At 37.1% G+C, this 17,713-nt stretch overlaps 5 gene segments (V, D, J or C); 1 reads left to right on the top strand and 4 right to left on the bottom strand.

Annotated features, from left to right (window-relative positions):
• Positions 1-17,713, top strand: part of LOC119504145 — a 116,148-nt gene that overhangs the window by 6,354 nt on the left and 92,081 nt on the right.
• LOC119504180 lies at positions 1,582-6,930 on the bottom strand. The segment is given in 2 exon segments: positions 1,582-2,070; positions 6,708-6,930. A coding segment is annotated over 1 exon segment (312 nt).
• On the bottom strand, positions 5,305-6,043 carry LOC119504159. The segment is given in 1 exon segment: positions 5,305-6,043. A coding segment is annotated over 1 exon segment (402 nt).
• On the bottom strand, positions 9,809-10,481 carry LOC119504177. The segment is given in 1 exon segment: positions 9,809-10,481. A coding segment is annotated over 1 exon segment (387 nt).
• LOC119504172 lies at positions 13,639-14,424 on the bottom strand. The segment is given in 1 exon segment: positions 13,639-14,424. A coding segment is annotated over 1 exon segment (387 nt).

The following is a 17,713-nucleotide window of genomic DNA, read 5'->3' as shown; positions in this document are numbered from 1 at the left end:
GAATGATTTGTTTTTGTCTGCAGGATGCAGCGGTCAGGTGACTGTGACTCAGCCTCCAGTAGTGACATCTACTCCAGGATCCACCGTCTCTCTCACCTGTAAGACCAGCCAAGCTGTTCCAACTTGTAGTAGTAGTGCTGATTGTATGTTCTGGTATCAACAGAAATCTGGAGAGAGTCCAAAGCTTCTAATAAGATATGCGAACCAACGTGAATCAGGAACAGCAGCTCGGTTTAGTGGCAGTGGAAGCAGCTCTGACTTCACTTTGACCATCAGTGGAGTTCTGACTGAAGACGCAGCAGTTTATTACTGTCAGAGTTACCACAGCGGTTATGTGTTCACACAGTGATTTGTAGTCGTACAAAAACCTCCCTCAGTCCGACTGCAGAGACACTGAGCTGTTACAGCAGGAACCGACTGCAGCTGCTGAAGAGGAAGAGACTCTGACACAGACCACTGAACACAGAGCTGACAGGAACCTCACCAAGCACACACTACACATTCACACTAATAACTTCATTAAAAAGATTATTAAAAATCTAATGACACATCATGTTCTGTTCACATTTACTCTCAGCTAAAGAGACAAATGTTGCCTGATCACATATTTGAGGCATGATTTCTTCCTCCCTAAAAGTAAAGTTCCCATTATTCTCCAAGTTTTTTTTTTAATAAAAAAAAGATGTATTATTTACTTTTCTTTATTATAATGTAAAATCACTCTTTATACCAATTTAAAAAGGAGAAATATTAATATTTACATGATGAATCCAAAGCAAGTGTGCTATTAGTATACTTAATTTAAACTTAAAACAAAAGAGTATACTTTTAATTTACTATTTATGTACTTATCAGAGATATACTTAAGTATACTTAGCTTATACAGACAATTGCAGAAAAGTATAATATACTTGAGTTATACTTGAAGTTAATCTTTTGATCGAGATATACTTAAGAAAAGTATAATTAAGTGTTCTTGCCTTATAGGCCTACAGAAAGGTATACTTGGCTTGTAGTTGTACTAACTTTTTGATAGAGTAGCCTATTAAAGTGTGTGAGAGTTTGTAAAATAATGTTTTGATATGAATTTACTTCAATTCATCAAGAATTTTCTACGTTGTTGGATTCTTCGTTCACCATGGAGACGTGTGAGAAAAATGTATGTCTTTTTTTATCATCACAAAACATCAAGTCAAATAGCAAAAGGAGCAAGTCTCTTTATGTAATACATATAAATCATTAGCTAAGTACTATAAGTTAAAGTATACAAAGTGTACTTTCATAAACTAAAAAGTGGGCTACAAGTATATAACTATTAAACTAAGAGTATACCTATTCACTTGTAGTATACTTGAACTTTACTTAACTTCATTAAATAAACTCTAAGTATACTACTTTGTCGTGAGGGTTTTCATTTTCCACAGAGAGGAGAATCAGTTGAAGTTATAAAACCAGTTAATTTCTTTCTACTCTTCATAAAATAAAAGAGCAAACACTTCATGAAGTTATGTATCAGTGAAATCTTTATTAGCAACAACATCAGTGATCAACATGACAGTTATTAAGCTCACTCACATGAAGCTGCTGAGCGACACACATTCCTCTCTAAGTTGTTGTTGTCCAACACTTTACAGCAGTGTTGTTCTCTGTCACACAAAGCTTCAGTTTCCTCTACAAGCATTCAAACTGCTATTGATCAGAGCTGCTCCCCCCCACACAGAGCTCCTGTCCTGGGCTTCAGCCGGCCCCTCTAGCCCTTACACTGGCTCCTGTGGAGGGACTGGGTCTGGCTGTGGCCCTGATGGAGGACCCTGCAGGAGTACAGCTCTCCTTCCATCCAGCGCTCCTGGCTCAGGCTCAGGGTGCTGCTGCTGCTGTAGCGGCCGCTCTTCTCCTCCTCTGAGCTGCTCAGGACCCCCTCCGTCACCTCCGTACCGTCCACCTGCCAGCTCACCACGGCTCCTTGAGGAGAGTAGCCGGTCAGCAGGCAGGCCAGCGTGGCCGAGCCCCCAGAGAGCTGCTCAGAGGAGGGGGGAAGCAGAGAGACTGAGGGCCTGACCATGGTGCCAGCTGGAGGGGAGAGCAGAGACACACAAGGAGCAGATGAACTTCCACTGTAGGACAGACAGCTGGACATGAGACAGTTATGATACCTGACAGAGGTTAACACTACTGTGGATCAGCTGTGTGCATGATACTGTGATCAGACAGAGGAGAGGAGCTGACACATGGCAGGAAATGAGGAGTTAACATATAAAACACAATAGTAAAACTTTGTTTTTTATTTAAAGTAATGAATCTTCTACTGTGGAACTCTTCATAAATATTTAATAATTAATATGCAACATGATTTATCTGTGAATTTAAAAGGGAACATTGTATTAATGATCATTGAACTAAATCTTCTTTATAATGTGTGACAGTAAATGATTCATTGCTGCGATGCAAATGTAACATCTGTATTCAGTTATAGACTTTATCATCTGTCTGTTTCACTTCCTTTTCTCCACTTTAAACTAACGAACTGTGAAGTCAAACTACAGCGATAATAAATGAACATATGAACTCTTAAATTAGTTTTAACGATATTTGCAACAGTTTTTATACCTAACAATCATTTAAATGTTACAGTAAAACATAAAACATAAATAACTTAAAATTAAATTTTGCTGTTATTTTCTGAACATTAAAATGTTCCTCAGAACAAGTTTACAACCAAACTTTATTAAACAAATATATTATTGGAAAAAAAAGCGAAAATTATTATGCATATATTTCACCATAACATCTTCTTTAATACTAAAAGAATATTAATATAAATGTTTTCCTAAACTTCAATATCAGCCAAGTTAAATAGACAGCAAAAATAATATCCACATGTAAATTATCCAAAAATAATTTCTTGTTTCATCAAATTCGGATGCAAAAGTTAGTATTAAAAGAATATTTCATGTTGTATAAATTATAAATCTCTGGTACTTACAGTTAATGATGAGTTTGGTTCCTCCACCAAAAGTGTACCACAGTGATACAAACTCATTAAGTGGCCGTACAAAAACCTCCTGCACTGTGAACATGCATCTATCCACTGAAAATACTCTCTGCTTTCTCAATTAACACAGAAACATTTATACTTTATTGAATCCATACATATTAAATTAATGATATCAACTGAAATTATTGTATAAATGAAGATTATTTCTTTAATTTTGCTTTACTTTTCTACACCAGACAGAGAAACGATCACAGTCTCCTTGTAAAAAAGTCATTTTTTCACAGTTTTATATCAGTTGCTACATGGTTAAATGAACATGATGCTTTTTAATAATAATAATAACTTATAAACTCATATTAAGCAGAACTGAAATATGTTATTTATCTCCAGTAAACCCTGTCAGTAGATTAAAGGCAGACAAACAGACATATCATACCAACCACAGTGGACACAAACTCATCCTTAAATCCTCAACTGCACTTCTAATATAAATATGTTTCTTCTATTATCCATTCAGATGATAGATGGTGTAAATCCAAGCAGTATTCCTCCTGATTTAGTGTCCCACGTTGCCTTCAGTGTGTTGAGAGCAGAGAAATGATTTCCATAGAGAGGAGGCTTTGCATCGTCAGCTGATCCTCCAGTGAACTGAGAAGGTTTATAGTCCTGTGAGTTCAACACTGCAGGACTCAGATGTGTCAGTCAACACAGCAGAAAGCACAACCAGCATGACTCTCATCACCATCCTCATCTGGACGCTGGCCTGCTGCTGTTTTACAGGTTCATTCACTCAGCAACATTTCAGACATGATGTGCTGCCTTTTCTCTCATTTATTTCTGCTGATAAATGAATGATTTGTTTTTGTCTGCAGGATGCAGCGGTCAGGTGACTGTGACTCAGCCTCCAGTAGTGACATCTACTCCAGGATCCACCGTCTCTCTCACCTGTTTGATCAACCCTGCTGTTAACAGAGACAGTGATGGAGATGACTGGATGCACTGGTATCAACAGAAATCTGGACAGCCTCCAAAGCTTCTATTAAAATATGCGAAAAAACCTGTATCAGGAACAGCAGCTCGGTTTAGTGGCAGTGGAAGCAGCTCTGACTTCACTTTGACCATCAGTGGAGTTCAGACTGAAGACGCAGCAGTTTACTACTGTCAGAGTTTTCATATCATAAACAGTGCTTGGGTGTTCACACAGTGATTTAGAGCCGTACAAAAACCTCCTTCAGTTTGACTGAAGTGAAACCGGCCTGCTGCAGGTGCAGAGGGTTGGTGAAGAGACTGTGATGAGGAGAACTGGTCCAGTGAACACAACACAAGAGTCATCAAGCAGAACCACAATGAATCTAAATAAAACTGCAACAAACTCACAGACGCTCTTCCATCTACAGTTTAAACTTATAATCTTGTAATTCAGTCTCTTTATGAGTAAACTGGGGAGGTTAAACTCTTGTTGGACTTTAGCCACTGATATCAAAACATGTTGAAAAGTGTTTCTACCAACAGCTGCACAAAACAATATAATGTAACAAGAGTTGAAACAGAATCAAGATTATCTAATTAAAACAATTCAACCATCTCCTGTACTATCAGGTGTAGTATCCAGTACAAAAAAGAAGTTTATTCATTATTAATTTGTGCTATTAGTAAACTTCTTTCAAACTTAAAATAAGAGAATATGCTTTCAGTTTACTTTTTATGTACTTATCAGAGATATACTTAACAAAATTATACTTGAGTATACTTGGCTTATACTGCCAAGTATACAGAAATGTCTCAGTGTACTTGGCAAGTTTAGAGAAAAGTCCAAGTAAACTGAAACGTTTACAGAAAAGTATATTTGGCTAAGTACTATAAGTTCACTTAAAGACAACTTACAAGTATTCTGAAAACTATTTAAACTACTGAGAGTATACTTTAAAGTGTATTTTCAAAAACTAAAAAGTGGGCTACAAGTATATAACTAGTTCACAGTACAAGTTCACTTGTAGTATAGTTCATATTATAGTTGCAGTACAAAATACAACTTGGATCTAAACTACTTAAAAGTATACTTTTATAAACTTAAAAGTGGACCAATTTAGTCCCAAGAAGTATTGAAGTATTACTAGTACCTTGATATTAGTATACTTATTACACAAAGTATACTTGGGATTATACTTGAACTATACTTAAGTTAATTTCATAAAATAAACTTGGAAGTATACTTATTTTTTTGTAAGGGATATCAGGTTTAATACTGAGATGATCAAGAAGGTATTTTTCATAATGAATATGTTATAAAATAAATACAAAGACACTCATTTATTATAATCCACAGTTTTATTTAATGATGGTTTAATGTTCATGCCACATTTCTGATGAATGAATAGTTTCTCTTTGAGTGAAAATCATTTAATGAACATAAAGAAGAACATGCAGAAGATGAGTATTAGAAAGCAACATGCAGAGTAAAACACTGAGTAGAGAGCTGTGAAACATGCAGAAACATGTGAACAGAGGAGATCTGGAGCTTCATCCAGATCTCTGTCAAAGAAGCGGCATCATTTGCAGACAGGAAGTGTTGCTGAAGCTCTACTCTGAGCAGCGGTCAGGCTCCAGGCTTTGAGTGACAGGCCTCTGTCCACTCAGACTGGCCTCACAGCTCACTGAGCCCGCCTTCCTCCACTGGTCTGCAAGGAGGCTCAGGGTGCTGCTCCAGCTGTAGTGGCCGTCCCTCCCCAGGACCTCCAGGCTGTGTGACGCCCCTGAGGAGCTGCTGCTGCACCCCACCTTCCAGCCCAGCGTCCAGGCTGAGGGGAAGCCCCCGCTGGCTAGACACACCAGTGTGGCACTGCCCTGCTTCAGCTCCTCTCTGGAGGGGGGGAGGACGGTCAGGGTGGGCTGCACCACACCCACTGGAGGAGAGAGAGGGGGAGGAGAGGGGGGGAGAAAAGACAAAGCAATGAGAGTGAAGGCTTGGTAATAAAGAAACATCACATCCTGCTCATTTATTATATTTGATCAAATAAAACAGAATAACTTGAGCTGCTGCTGCTGCACTCATAAATCACTCCGTATCTCACCATCAGCCTCATGATTCAAGTGTGAATGCAACTAAAAAGGTTCATCGATGACGATTATTGATGACATCTTCGTATGTGTTTCATAACGTGTGACAGTGAATAACTCGTCCCTGAGATGATTTTCTTCTGTTTAAACTGACAGTTAAATACAGTTAAAACCTTTGTCATCTGTCTCTTTCACTTCCTGTTCACTACATGTAAAATTAATGAACCGTGAACACAAAGATGAGCTGCATTTACCCATAAAATCACATTTGTGTTCAACAGGAATCCACATCACATTTTAATTCAATATATTGTTTTTTATATTTACAAAATAAACGAATCAAAGAATTTAACATAGACATTTTCTGTAAAGTTTAAATAAATTTGTCTTTAAAATGTTTTTAAAGCCGATATTAAATACATCATATTACAAATAGAATATTAGAAAAATAATAATTATTAATCTTATTATCTACATTACTGAATGAATATTGATTTCGGTAAAGATTCTTCTCAGATTATGAGGTCAGCTTTATAAAATAACATAAATTATCAACAACATAAAAAACTGAACTAGATCAAATTAAAATTCAATATTTGATAAAAAATACTATTTGCTATATGTTGTATAAAATAAAAAAATCTCTGGTACTTACAGTTAATGATGAGTTTGGTTCCTCCACCAAAAGTGTACCACAGTGATACAAACTCATTAAGTGGCCGTACAAAAACCTCCTGCACTGTGAACAAGCATCTATCCACTGACAATACTCTCTGCTTTCTCAATTAACACAGAAACATTTATACTTTATTGAATCTACAAACATTAAATTAATGATATGGTTTGAAATGATTGTAAAAATGAAGATTATTTCTTTAATTTTGCTTTACTTTTCTACACCAGACAGAGAAACGATCACAGTCTCCTTGTAACAAAGTCATTTTTTTCACAGTTTTATATCAGTTGCTACATGGTTAAATGAACATGATGCTTTTTAATAACAATAATAACTCATAAACTCATATTAAGCAGATCTGAAATATGTTATTTATCTCCAGTAAACCCTGTCAGTAGATTAAAGGCAGACAAACAGACATATCATACCAACCACAGTGGACACAAACTCATCCTTAAATCCTCAACTGCACTTCTAATATAAATATGTTTCTTCTATTATCCATTCAGATGATAGATGGTGTAAATCCAAGCAGTAATCCTCCTGATTTAGTGTCCCACGTTGCCTTCAGTGTGTTGAGAGCAGAGAAATGATTTCCATAGAGAGGAGGCTTTGCATCGTCAGCTGATCCTCCAGTGAACTGAGAAGGTTTATAGTCCTGTGAGTTCAACACTGCAGGACTCAGATGTGTCAGTCAACACAGCAGAAAGCACAACCAGCATGACTCTCATCACCATCCTCATCTGGACGCTGGCCTGCTGCTGTTTTACAGGTTCATTCACTCAGCAACATTTCAGACATGATGTGCTGCCTTTTCTCTCATTTATTTCTGCTGATCAATGAATGATTTGTTTTTGTCTGCAGGATGCAGCGGTCAGGTGACTATGTCTCAGCCTCCAGTAGTGACACCTACTCCAGGATCCACCGTCTCTCTCACCTGTAAGACCAGCCAAGCTGTTTACAGTAAATTTCTTTTGGGTGAATATATGCACTGGTATCAACAGAAATCTGGACAGCCTCCAAAGCTCCTAGTAAGCCTTGTGAGCACACGTGAATCAGGAACAGCAGCTCGGTTTAGTGGCAGTGGAAGCAGCTCTGACTTCACTTTGACCATCAGTGGAGTTCAGACTGAAGACGGAGCAGTTTATTACTGTCAGAGTGTTCATTGGATAAACAGTGCTTGGGTGTTCACACAGTGATTTGTAGTCGTACAAAAACCTCCCTCAGTCCGACTGCAGAGACACTGAGCTGTTACAGCAGGAACCGACTGCAGCTGCTGAAGAGGAAGAGACTCTGACACAGACCACTGAACACAGAGCTGACAGGAACCTCACCAAGCACACACTACACATTCACACTATACAGTATAGGCACATCATACTGTACATTTCAGTTTGTCTATAGAGCAAAAAAAAATAAACTAAAAACCTTTAATGACATCATGATGAATTTTATACTTTAGCACAAGAACTGCTTTATATTTTATTCCACTGTCTCCCCCCCTGTCCTCACAAATTAAGATAGTGGAACTAATAGTTGCGTGTTATTTTCCACAGATAGAAGTCTAGAAGATATAAAACTATTTACTTTTAGAATATAAACAAACTACATTAGAAAACGATCTCATCCTGAACAGGGGCCTTAAGTAAAATCCCCAAATTTATGTAACTTAATTGTATCATAACATATCCCATTGTGTATTAAATGGAGATTTATTTTGAGGGGTGGGAGTCACCATTAGCTAGTTTTGTAATTTCTTATTTTATTTTTTATTTATTCATTAATTTTTTTTGGAGGGTATCTATTACTTTAATTATCATTATTATTATTATTATTATTATTATTATTATTATTATTATTATTATTATTATTATTATCATTATTATTATTATTATTATTGTTATTATTATTATTATTATTATTATTATTATTATTATTATTATTATTATTATTATTTTTAATTAACGTTTGGTTTTGAATTATGGATTTTTTCTTTTGTTATTGTTAATAATTCCCAATGCATATCTTTAAAATCAATCAAATTTGATCACAAAGAAAAACAAAGTACATTTACTCAAGTGCTGTATTTAAGTGCATTTTTGAGGTATTTTTGAAGTATTCTTCTTTTTGCTATATTCTCTTTCTACTCCATTACATGTTAGAGGATAATCTGCTGTATGTCTTAATACAATTATTTTTTTAATCAAGTTCATTCACTCAGCAACATACAGATGTTCATGGTCCCCTGAGGATTAATCCTACTGACTTTAACTTTAGCACCACCATGAGATTGATCTTTTAGTTTTTAGTCAAATGTCTCCAAAGCTATAGGATGGATTTTCATGAAATTTGGGTTCAGATATTCACGGTGCCCAGAAGATCTGCTACAAAGACTTATGTGATCCCCTGACTCCTGTTGTAGGAACACCCACATGTAATTGGTGGATTTGCACAAAATGTTCTATAGACTTTCATAGTTCCTGCAGCAGATATGGGTGGTAATTCTCTGTAGGTTCATCACTATGAGAAACCGCTTTCATATTGCCATTTGAAAACTGTTATTATCAAAATATTGACTATAGCCACTTTAAGGATGTGTGTGAGAGTTTGTTACAGAATGTTTTGATATGAATTTAATTAAATTCATCAAAAATGTTCTACGTTGTTGGATTCTTCGTTCACCGTGGAGACGTGTGAGAAAAAAATTTTGTTTTTTATCATCACAAAACATCAAGTCAAATAGCAAAAGGAGCAAGTCTCTTTATGTAATACATATAAATCATTAGCTAAGTGGGCTACAAGTATATAACTATTAAACTAACAGTATACTTATTCACTTGTAGTATACTTGAACTTTACTTAACGTCATAAAATAAACTCTAAGTATACTACTTTGTCGTGAGGGTTTTCATTTTCCACAGAGAGGAGAATCAGTTGAAGTTATAAAACCAGTTAATTTCTTTCTACTCTTCATAAAATAAAAGAGCAAACACTTCATGAAGTTATGTATCAGTGAAATCTTTATTAGCAACAACATCAGTGATCAACATGACAGTTATTAAGCTCACTCACATGAAGCTGCTGAGCGACACACATTCCTCTCTAAGTTGTTGTTGTCCAACACTTTACAGCAGTGTTGTTCTCTGTCACACAAAGCTTCAGTTTCCTCTACAAGCATTCAAACTGCTATTGATCAGAGCTGCTCCCCCCCACACAGAGCTCCTGTCCTGGGCTTCAGCCGGCCCCTCTAGCCCTTACACTGGCTCCTGTGGAGGGACTGGGTCTGGCTGTGGCCCTGATGGAGGACCCTGCAGGAGTACAGCTCTCCTTCCATCCAGCGCTCCTGGCTCAGGCTCAGGGTGCTGCTGCTGCTGTAGCGGCCGCTCTTCTCCTCCTCTGAGCTGCTCAGGACCCCCTCCGTCACCTCCGTACCGTCCACCTGCCAGCTCACCACGGCTCCCTGAGGAGAGTAGCCGGTCAGCAGGCAGGCCAGCGTGGCCGAGCCCCCAGAGAGCTGCTCAGAGGAGGGGGGAAGCAGAGAGACTGAGGGCCTGACCATGGTGCCAGCTGGAGGGGAGAGCAGAGACACACAAGGAGCAGATGAACTTCCACTGTAGGACAGACAGCTGGACATGAGACAGTTATGATACCTGACAGAGGTTAACACTACTGTGGATCAGCTGTGTGCATGATACTGTGATCAGACAGAGGAGAGGAGCTGACACATGGCAGGAAATGAGGAGTTAACATATAAAACACAATAATCAAACTTTGTTTCATATTTAAAGTAATGAATCTTCTACTGTGGAACTCTTCATAAATATCTAATAATTAATATGCAACATGACTTATCTGTGATTTTAAATGGGAACATTGTATTAATGATCATTAAATGAAATCTTCTTTATAATGTGTGACAGTAAATGATTCATCGCTGTGATGCAAATGTAACATCTGTATTCAGTTATAGACTTTATCATCTGTCTGTTTCACTTCCTTTTCATGACTTTAAACTAACGAACTGTGAAGTCAAACTACAGCGATACTAAATGAACATATGAAATCTTAAATTTGTTTTAACGGCATTTGCAACAGTTTTTATACCTAACAATCATTTAAATGTTACAGTAAAACATAAAACATAAATAAATTGAAATTAAATTTTACTGTTATTTTCTGAACGTTAAAATGTTCCTGCAGAACAAATTTACAACCAAACTTTATTAAACAAATATCTGATTGGAAAAAAAGCGAAAATATTCTGCATATATTTCACCATAACATCTTCTTTAATACTAAAAGAATATTAACATTAATATTTTCCTAAACTTCAATACCAGCCAAGCTTAATAGACATCAAAAAATAATATCCACATCATGTAATTTATCCAAAATATTTTTTTAATTTTATAAAATTCTGATGCAAAAGTTAGTATTAAAAGAATATGTCATGTTGTATAAATTATAAATCTCTGGTACTTACAGTTAATGATGAGTTTGGTTCCTCCACCAAAAGTCAACCACAGTGATACAAACTCATTAAGTGGCCGTACAAAAACCTCCTGCACTGTGAACAAGCATCTATCCACTGAAAACACTCTCTGCTTTCTCAATTAACACATAAACATTCATACTTTATTGAATCTACAAACATTTATTTAATGACATGGATAGAAATTATTTTATAAATGAAGATTAATTATTTAATTTTGCTTTACTTTTCTACACCAGACAGAGAAACGATCACAGTCTCCTTGTAACAAAGTCATTTTTTCACAGCTTTCTATCAGTTGCTACATGGTTAAATGAACATGATGCTTTTTAATAATAATAACTTATAAACTCATATTAAGCAGAACTGAAATATGTTATTTATCTCCAGTAAACCCTGTCAATAGATTAAAGGCAGACAAACAGACATATCATACCAACCACAGTGGACACAAACTCATCCTTAAATCCTCAACTGCACTTCTAATATAAATATGTTTCTTCTATTATCCATTCAGATGATAGATGGTGTAAATCCAAGCAGTATTCCTCCTGATTTAGTGTCCCACGTTGCCTTCAGTGTGTTGAGAGCAGAGAAATGATTTCCATAGAGAGGAGGCTTTGCATCGTCAGCTGATCCTCCAGTGAACTGAGAAGGTTTATAGTCCTGTGAGTTCAACACTGCAGGACTCAGATGTGTCAGTCAACACAGCAGAAAGCACAACCAGCATGACTCTCATCACCATCCTCATCTGGACGCTGGCCTGCTGCTGTTTTACAGGTTCATTCACTCAGCAACATTTCAGACATGATGTGCTGCCTTTTCTCTCATTTATTTCTGCTGATCAATGAATGATTTGTTTTTGTCTGCAGGATGCAGCGGTCAGGTGACTGTGACTCAGCCTCCAGTAGTGACATCTACTCCAGGATCCACCGTCTCTCTCACCTGTAAGACCAGCCAAGCTGTTTTCAATTCCAATAATATGTTCTGGTATCAACAGAAATCTGGACAGACTCCAAAGCTCCTAATAAAATATGTGAGCACACGTGTATCAGGAACAGCAGCTCGGTTTAGTGGCAGTGGAAGCAGCTCTGACTTCACTTTGACCATCAGTGGAGTTCAGACTGAAGACGCAGCAGTTTATTACTGTCAGAGTTACCACAGCGGTGGTGTGTTCACACAGTGATTTGTAGTCGTACAAAAACCTCCCTCAGTCCGACTGCAGAGACACTGAGCTGTTACAGCAGGAACCGACTGCAGCTGCTGAAGAGGAAGAGACTCTGACACAGACCACTGAACACAGAGCTGACAGGAACCTCACAAAGCACACACTACACATTCACACTAATAACTTCATTAAAGAGATTATTAAAATATATAATAACACATCATGTTGTGTTCACATTTACTCTCAGCTAAAGAGACAAATGTTGCCTGATCACATATTTGAGTCATGATTTCTTCCTTCCTAAAAGTAAAGTTCACATTATTCTCCAAGTTTTTTTTTTAATAAAAAAAAAGATTTATTATTTACTTTTCTTTACTATAATGTAATATCACTCTTTATACCAATTTAAAAAGGAGAAATATTAATATTTACATGATGAATCCAAAGCAAGTTTGCTATTAGTATACTTAATTTAAACTTAAAACAAAAGAGTATACTTTTAATTTACTATTTATGTACTTATCAGAGATATATTTAAGTATACTTAGCTTATACAGACAATTGCAGAAAAGTATAATATACTTGGATTATACTTGTAGTTAATCTTTTGATAGAGATATACTTTGGAAAAGTATAATTAAGTATTCTTGCCTTATAGGCCTACAGAAAGGTATACTTGGCTTGTAGTCGTACTAACTTTTTGATAGATTAGCCTATTAAAGTGTGTGAGAGTTTGTAAATGAATGTTTTGATATGAATTTACTTCAATTCATCAAGAATTTTCTACGTTGTTGGATTCTTCGTTCACCGTGGAGACGTGTGAGAAAAATATATTAATTTTTTTATCATCACAAAACATCAAGTCAAATAGCAAAAGGAGCAAGTCTCTTTATGTAATATATAAATCATTGGCTAAGTACTATAAGTTAAAGTATACAAAGTGTACTTTCATAAACTAAAAAGTGGGCTACAAGTATATAACTATTAAAGTAAGAGTATACCTATTCACTTGTAGTATACTTGAACTTTGCTTAACTTCATTAAATAAACTCTAAGTATACTACTTTGTCGTGAGGGTTTTCATTTTCCACAGAGAGGAGAATCAGTTGAAGTTATAAAACCAGTTAATATCTTTCTACTCTTCATAAAATAAAAGAGCAAACACTTCATGAAGTTATGTATCAGTGAAATCTTTATTAGCAACAACATCAGTGATCAACATGACAGTTATTAAGCTCACTCACATGAAGCTGCTGAGCGACACACATTCCTCTCTAAGTTGTTGTTGTCCAACACTTTACAGCAGTGTTGTTCTCTGTCACACAAAGCTTCAGTTTCCTCTACAAGCATTCAAACTGCTATTGATCAGAGCTGCTCCCCCCCACACAGAGCTCCTGTCCTGGGCTTCAGCCGGCCCCTCTAGCCCTTACACTGGCTCCTGTGGAGGGACTGGGTCTGGCTGTGGCCCTGATGGAGGACCCTGCAGGAGTACAGCTCTCCTTCCATCCAGCGCTCCTGGCTCAGGCTCAGGGTGCTGCTGCTGCTGTAGCGGCCGCTCTTCTCCTCCTCTGAGCTGCTCAGGACCCCCTCCGTCACCTCCGTACCGTCCACCTGCCAGCTCACCACGGCTCCCTGAGGAGAGTAGCCGGTCAGCAGGCAGGCCAGCGTGGCCGAGCCCCCAGAGAGCTGCTCAGAGGAGGGGGGAAGCAGAGAGACTGAGGGCCTGACCATGGTGCCAGCTGGAGGGGAGAGCAGAGACACACAAGGAGCAGATGAACTTCCACTGTAGGACAGACAGCTGGACATGAGACAGTTATGATACCTGACAGAGGTTAACACTACTGTGGATCAGCTGTGTGCATGATACTGTGATCAGACAGAGGAGAGGAGCTGACACATGGCAGGAAATGAGGAGTTAACATATAAAACACAATAGTAAAACTTTGTTTTTTATTTAAAGTAATGAATCTTCTACTGTGGAACTCTTCATAAATATCTAATAATTAATATGCAACATGATTTATCTGTGATTTTAAATGGGAACATTGTATTAATGATCATTAAATTAAATGTATTTTATAATGTGTGACAGTAAATGATTCATCGCTGCGATGCAAATGTAACATCTGTATTCAGTTATAGACTTTATCATCTGTCTGTTTCACTTCCTTTTCTCCACTTTAAACTAACGAACTGTGAAGTCAAACTACAGCGATACTAAATGAACATATGAACTCTTAAATGAGTTTTAACGGCATTTGCAACAGTTTTTATACCTAACAATCATTTAAATGTTACAGTAAAACATAAAACATAAGAAAATTGAAATTAAATTTTGCTGTTATTTTCTGAACATTAAAATGTTCCTGCAGAACAAATTTACAACCAAACTTTATTAAACAAATATCTGATTGGAAAAAAAGCGAAAATATTCTGCATATATTTCACCATAACATCTTCTTTAATACTAAAAGAATATTAACATTAATATTTTCCTAAACTTCAATACCAGCCGAGCTTAATAGACATCAAAACATAATATCCACATGTAAATTATCCCAAAATAATTTTTCATTTTATAAAATTATGATGCAAAAGTTAGTATTAAAAGAATATTTCATGTTGTATAAATTATAAATCTCTGGTACTTACAGTTAATGATGAGTTTGGTTCCTCCACCAAAAGTCCACCACAGTGATACAAACTCATTAAGTGGCCGTACAAAAACCTCCTGCACTGTGAACAAGCATCTATCCACTGAAAATACTCTCTGCTTTCTCAATTAACACAGAAACAATTATACTTTATTGAATCTACAATATTTATTTAATGACATGGATAGAAATTATTATATAAATGGAGATTAATTATATAATTTTGCTTTACTTTTCTACACCAGACAGAGAAACGATCACAGTCTCCTTGTAACAAAGTCATTTTCTCACAGTTTTATATCAGTTGCTACAAGGTTAAATAAACATGATGCTTTTTAATAATAATAACTTAATAATAATAATAAAATTAATAATAATTAACTTATATAAACTCATATTAAGCAGAACTGAAATATGTTATTTATCTCCAGTAAACTCTGTCAGTAGATTAAAGGCAGACAAACAGACATATCATACCAACCACAGTGGACACAAACTCATCCTTAAATCCTCAACTGCACTTCTAATATAAATATGTTTCTTCTATTATCCATTCAGATGATAGATGGTGTAAATCCAAGCAGTATTCCTCCTGATTTAGTGTCCCACGTTGCCTTCAGTGTGTTGAGAGCAGAGAAATGATTTCCATAGAGAGGAGGCTTTGCATCGTCAGCTGATCCTCCAGTGAACTGAGAAGGTTTATAGTCCTGTGAGTTCAACACTGCAGGACTCAGATGTGTCAGTCAACACAGCAGAAAGCACAACCAGCATGACTCTCATCACCATCCTCATCTGGACGCTGGCCTGCTGCTGTTTTACAGGTTCATTCACTCAGCAACATTTCAGACATGATGTGCTGCCTTTTCTCTCATTTATTTCTGCTGATAAATGAATGATTTGTTTTTGTCTGCAGGATGCAGCGGTCAGGTGACTGTGACTCAGCCTCCAGTAGAGACATCTACTCCAGGATCCACCGTCTCTCTCACCTGTAAGACCAGCCGAGCTGTTCACAATTCCAATAATATGCACTGGTATCAACAGAAATCTGGACAGCCTCCAAAGCTCCTAATAAAATTTGTGAGCACACGTGTATCAGGAACAGCAGCTCGGTTTAGTGGCAGTGGAAGCAGCTCTGACTTCACTTTTACCATCAGTGGAGTTCAGACTGAAGACGCAGCAGTTTATTACTGTCAGAGTCTCCATCAAATAAACAGTGCTTGGGTGTTCACACAGTGATTTAGAGCCGTACAAAAACCTCCTTCAGTTTGACTGAAGTGAAACCGGCCTGCTGCAGGTGCAGAGGGTTGGTGAAGAGACTGTGCTGAGGAGAACTGGTCCAGTGAACACAACACAAGAGTCATCAAGCAGAACCACAATGAATCTAAATAAAACTGGAACAAACTCACAGACACTCTTCCATCTACAGTTTAAACTTATAATCTTGTCTCTTTCTGGGTAAACTGGGGAGGATAAACTCTTGTTGGACTTTAGCCACTGATATCAAAACATGTTGAAAAGTGTTTCAACCATCAGCTGCACAAAACAATCTAATGTAACAAGAGTTGAAACCGAATCAAGATTATCTAATTTAAAAAAATACAACCATCTCCTGTACTATCAGGTGAAGTATATCAGGTTTGATTATGAGATGATCAAGAAGGTATTTTTCACAATGAATATGTTATAAAAAACAAACATGAAATTAATGATATCAATTGAAATTATTGTATAAATGAAGATTATTTCTTTAATTTTGCTTTACTCTTCTACACCAGACAGAGAAACGATCACAGTCTCCTTGTAACAAAATCATTTTTTCACAGTATCATATCAGTTGCTACATGGTTAAATGAACATGATGTTTTTTAATAATAATAACTCATAAACTCATATTAAGCAGAACTGAAATATGTTATTTATCTCCAGTAAACCCTGTCAGTAGATTAAAGGCAGACAAACAGACATATCATACCAACCACAGTGGACACAAACTCATCCTTAAATCCTCAACTGCACTTCTAATATAAATATGTTTCTTCTATTATCCATTCAGATGATAGATGGTGTAAATCCAAGCAGTATGCCTCCTGATTTAGTGTCCCACGTTGCCTTCAGTGTGTTGAGAGCAGAGAAATGATTTCCATAGAGAGGAGGCTTTGCATCGTCAGCTGATCCTCCAGTGAACTGAGAAGGTTTATAGTCCTGTGAGTTCAACACTGCAGGACTCAGATGTGTCAGTCAACACAGCAGAAAGCACAACCAGCATGACTCTCATCACCATCCTCATCTGGACGCTGGCCTGCTGCTGTTTTACAGGTTCATTCACTCAGCAACATTTCAGACATGATGTGCTGCCTTTTCTCTCATTTATTTCTGCTGATCAATGAATGATTTGTTTTTGTCTGCAGGATGCAGCGGTCAGGTGACTGTGACTCAGCCTCCAGTAGTGACACCTACTCCAGGATCCACCGTCTCGCTCACCTGTAAGACCAGCCAAGCTGTTCCAACTTGTAGTAGTAGTGCTGATTGTATGTTCTGGTATCAACAGAAATCTGGAGAGAGTCCAAAGCTTCTAATAAGATATGCGAACCAACGTGAATCAGGAACAGCAGCTCGGTTTAGTGGCAGTGGAAGCAGCTCTGACTTCACTTTGACCATCAGTGGAGTTCTG

This window comes from Sebastes umbrosus, chromosome 16 (assembly GCF_015220745.1).
Source record: "Sebastes umbrosus isolate fSebUmb1 chromosome 16, fSebUmb1.pri, whole genome shotgun sequence".
Taxonomy (NCBI): Eukaryota; Metazoa; Chordata; class Actinopteri; order Perciformes; family Sebastidae; genus Sebastes; species Sebastes umbrosus.
Note: the sequence above shows the minus strand (reverse complement) of the source record. Positions and strands in the feature narration are given on the sequence as shown.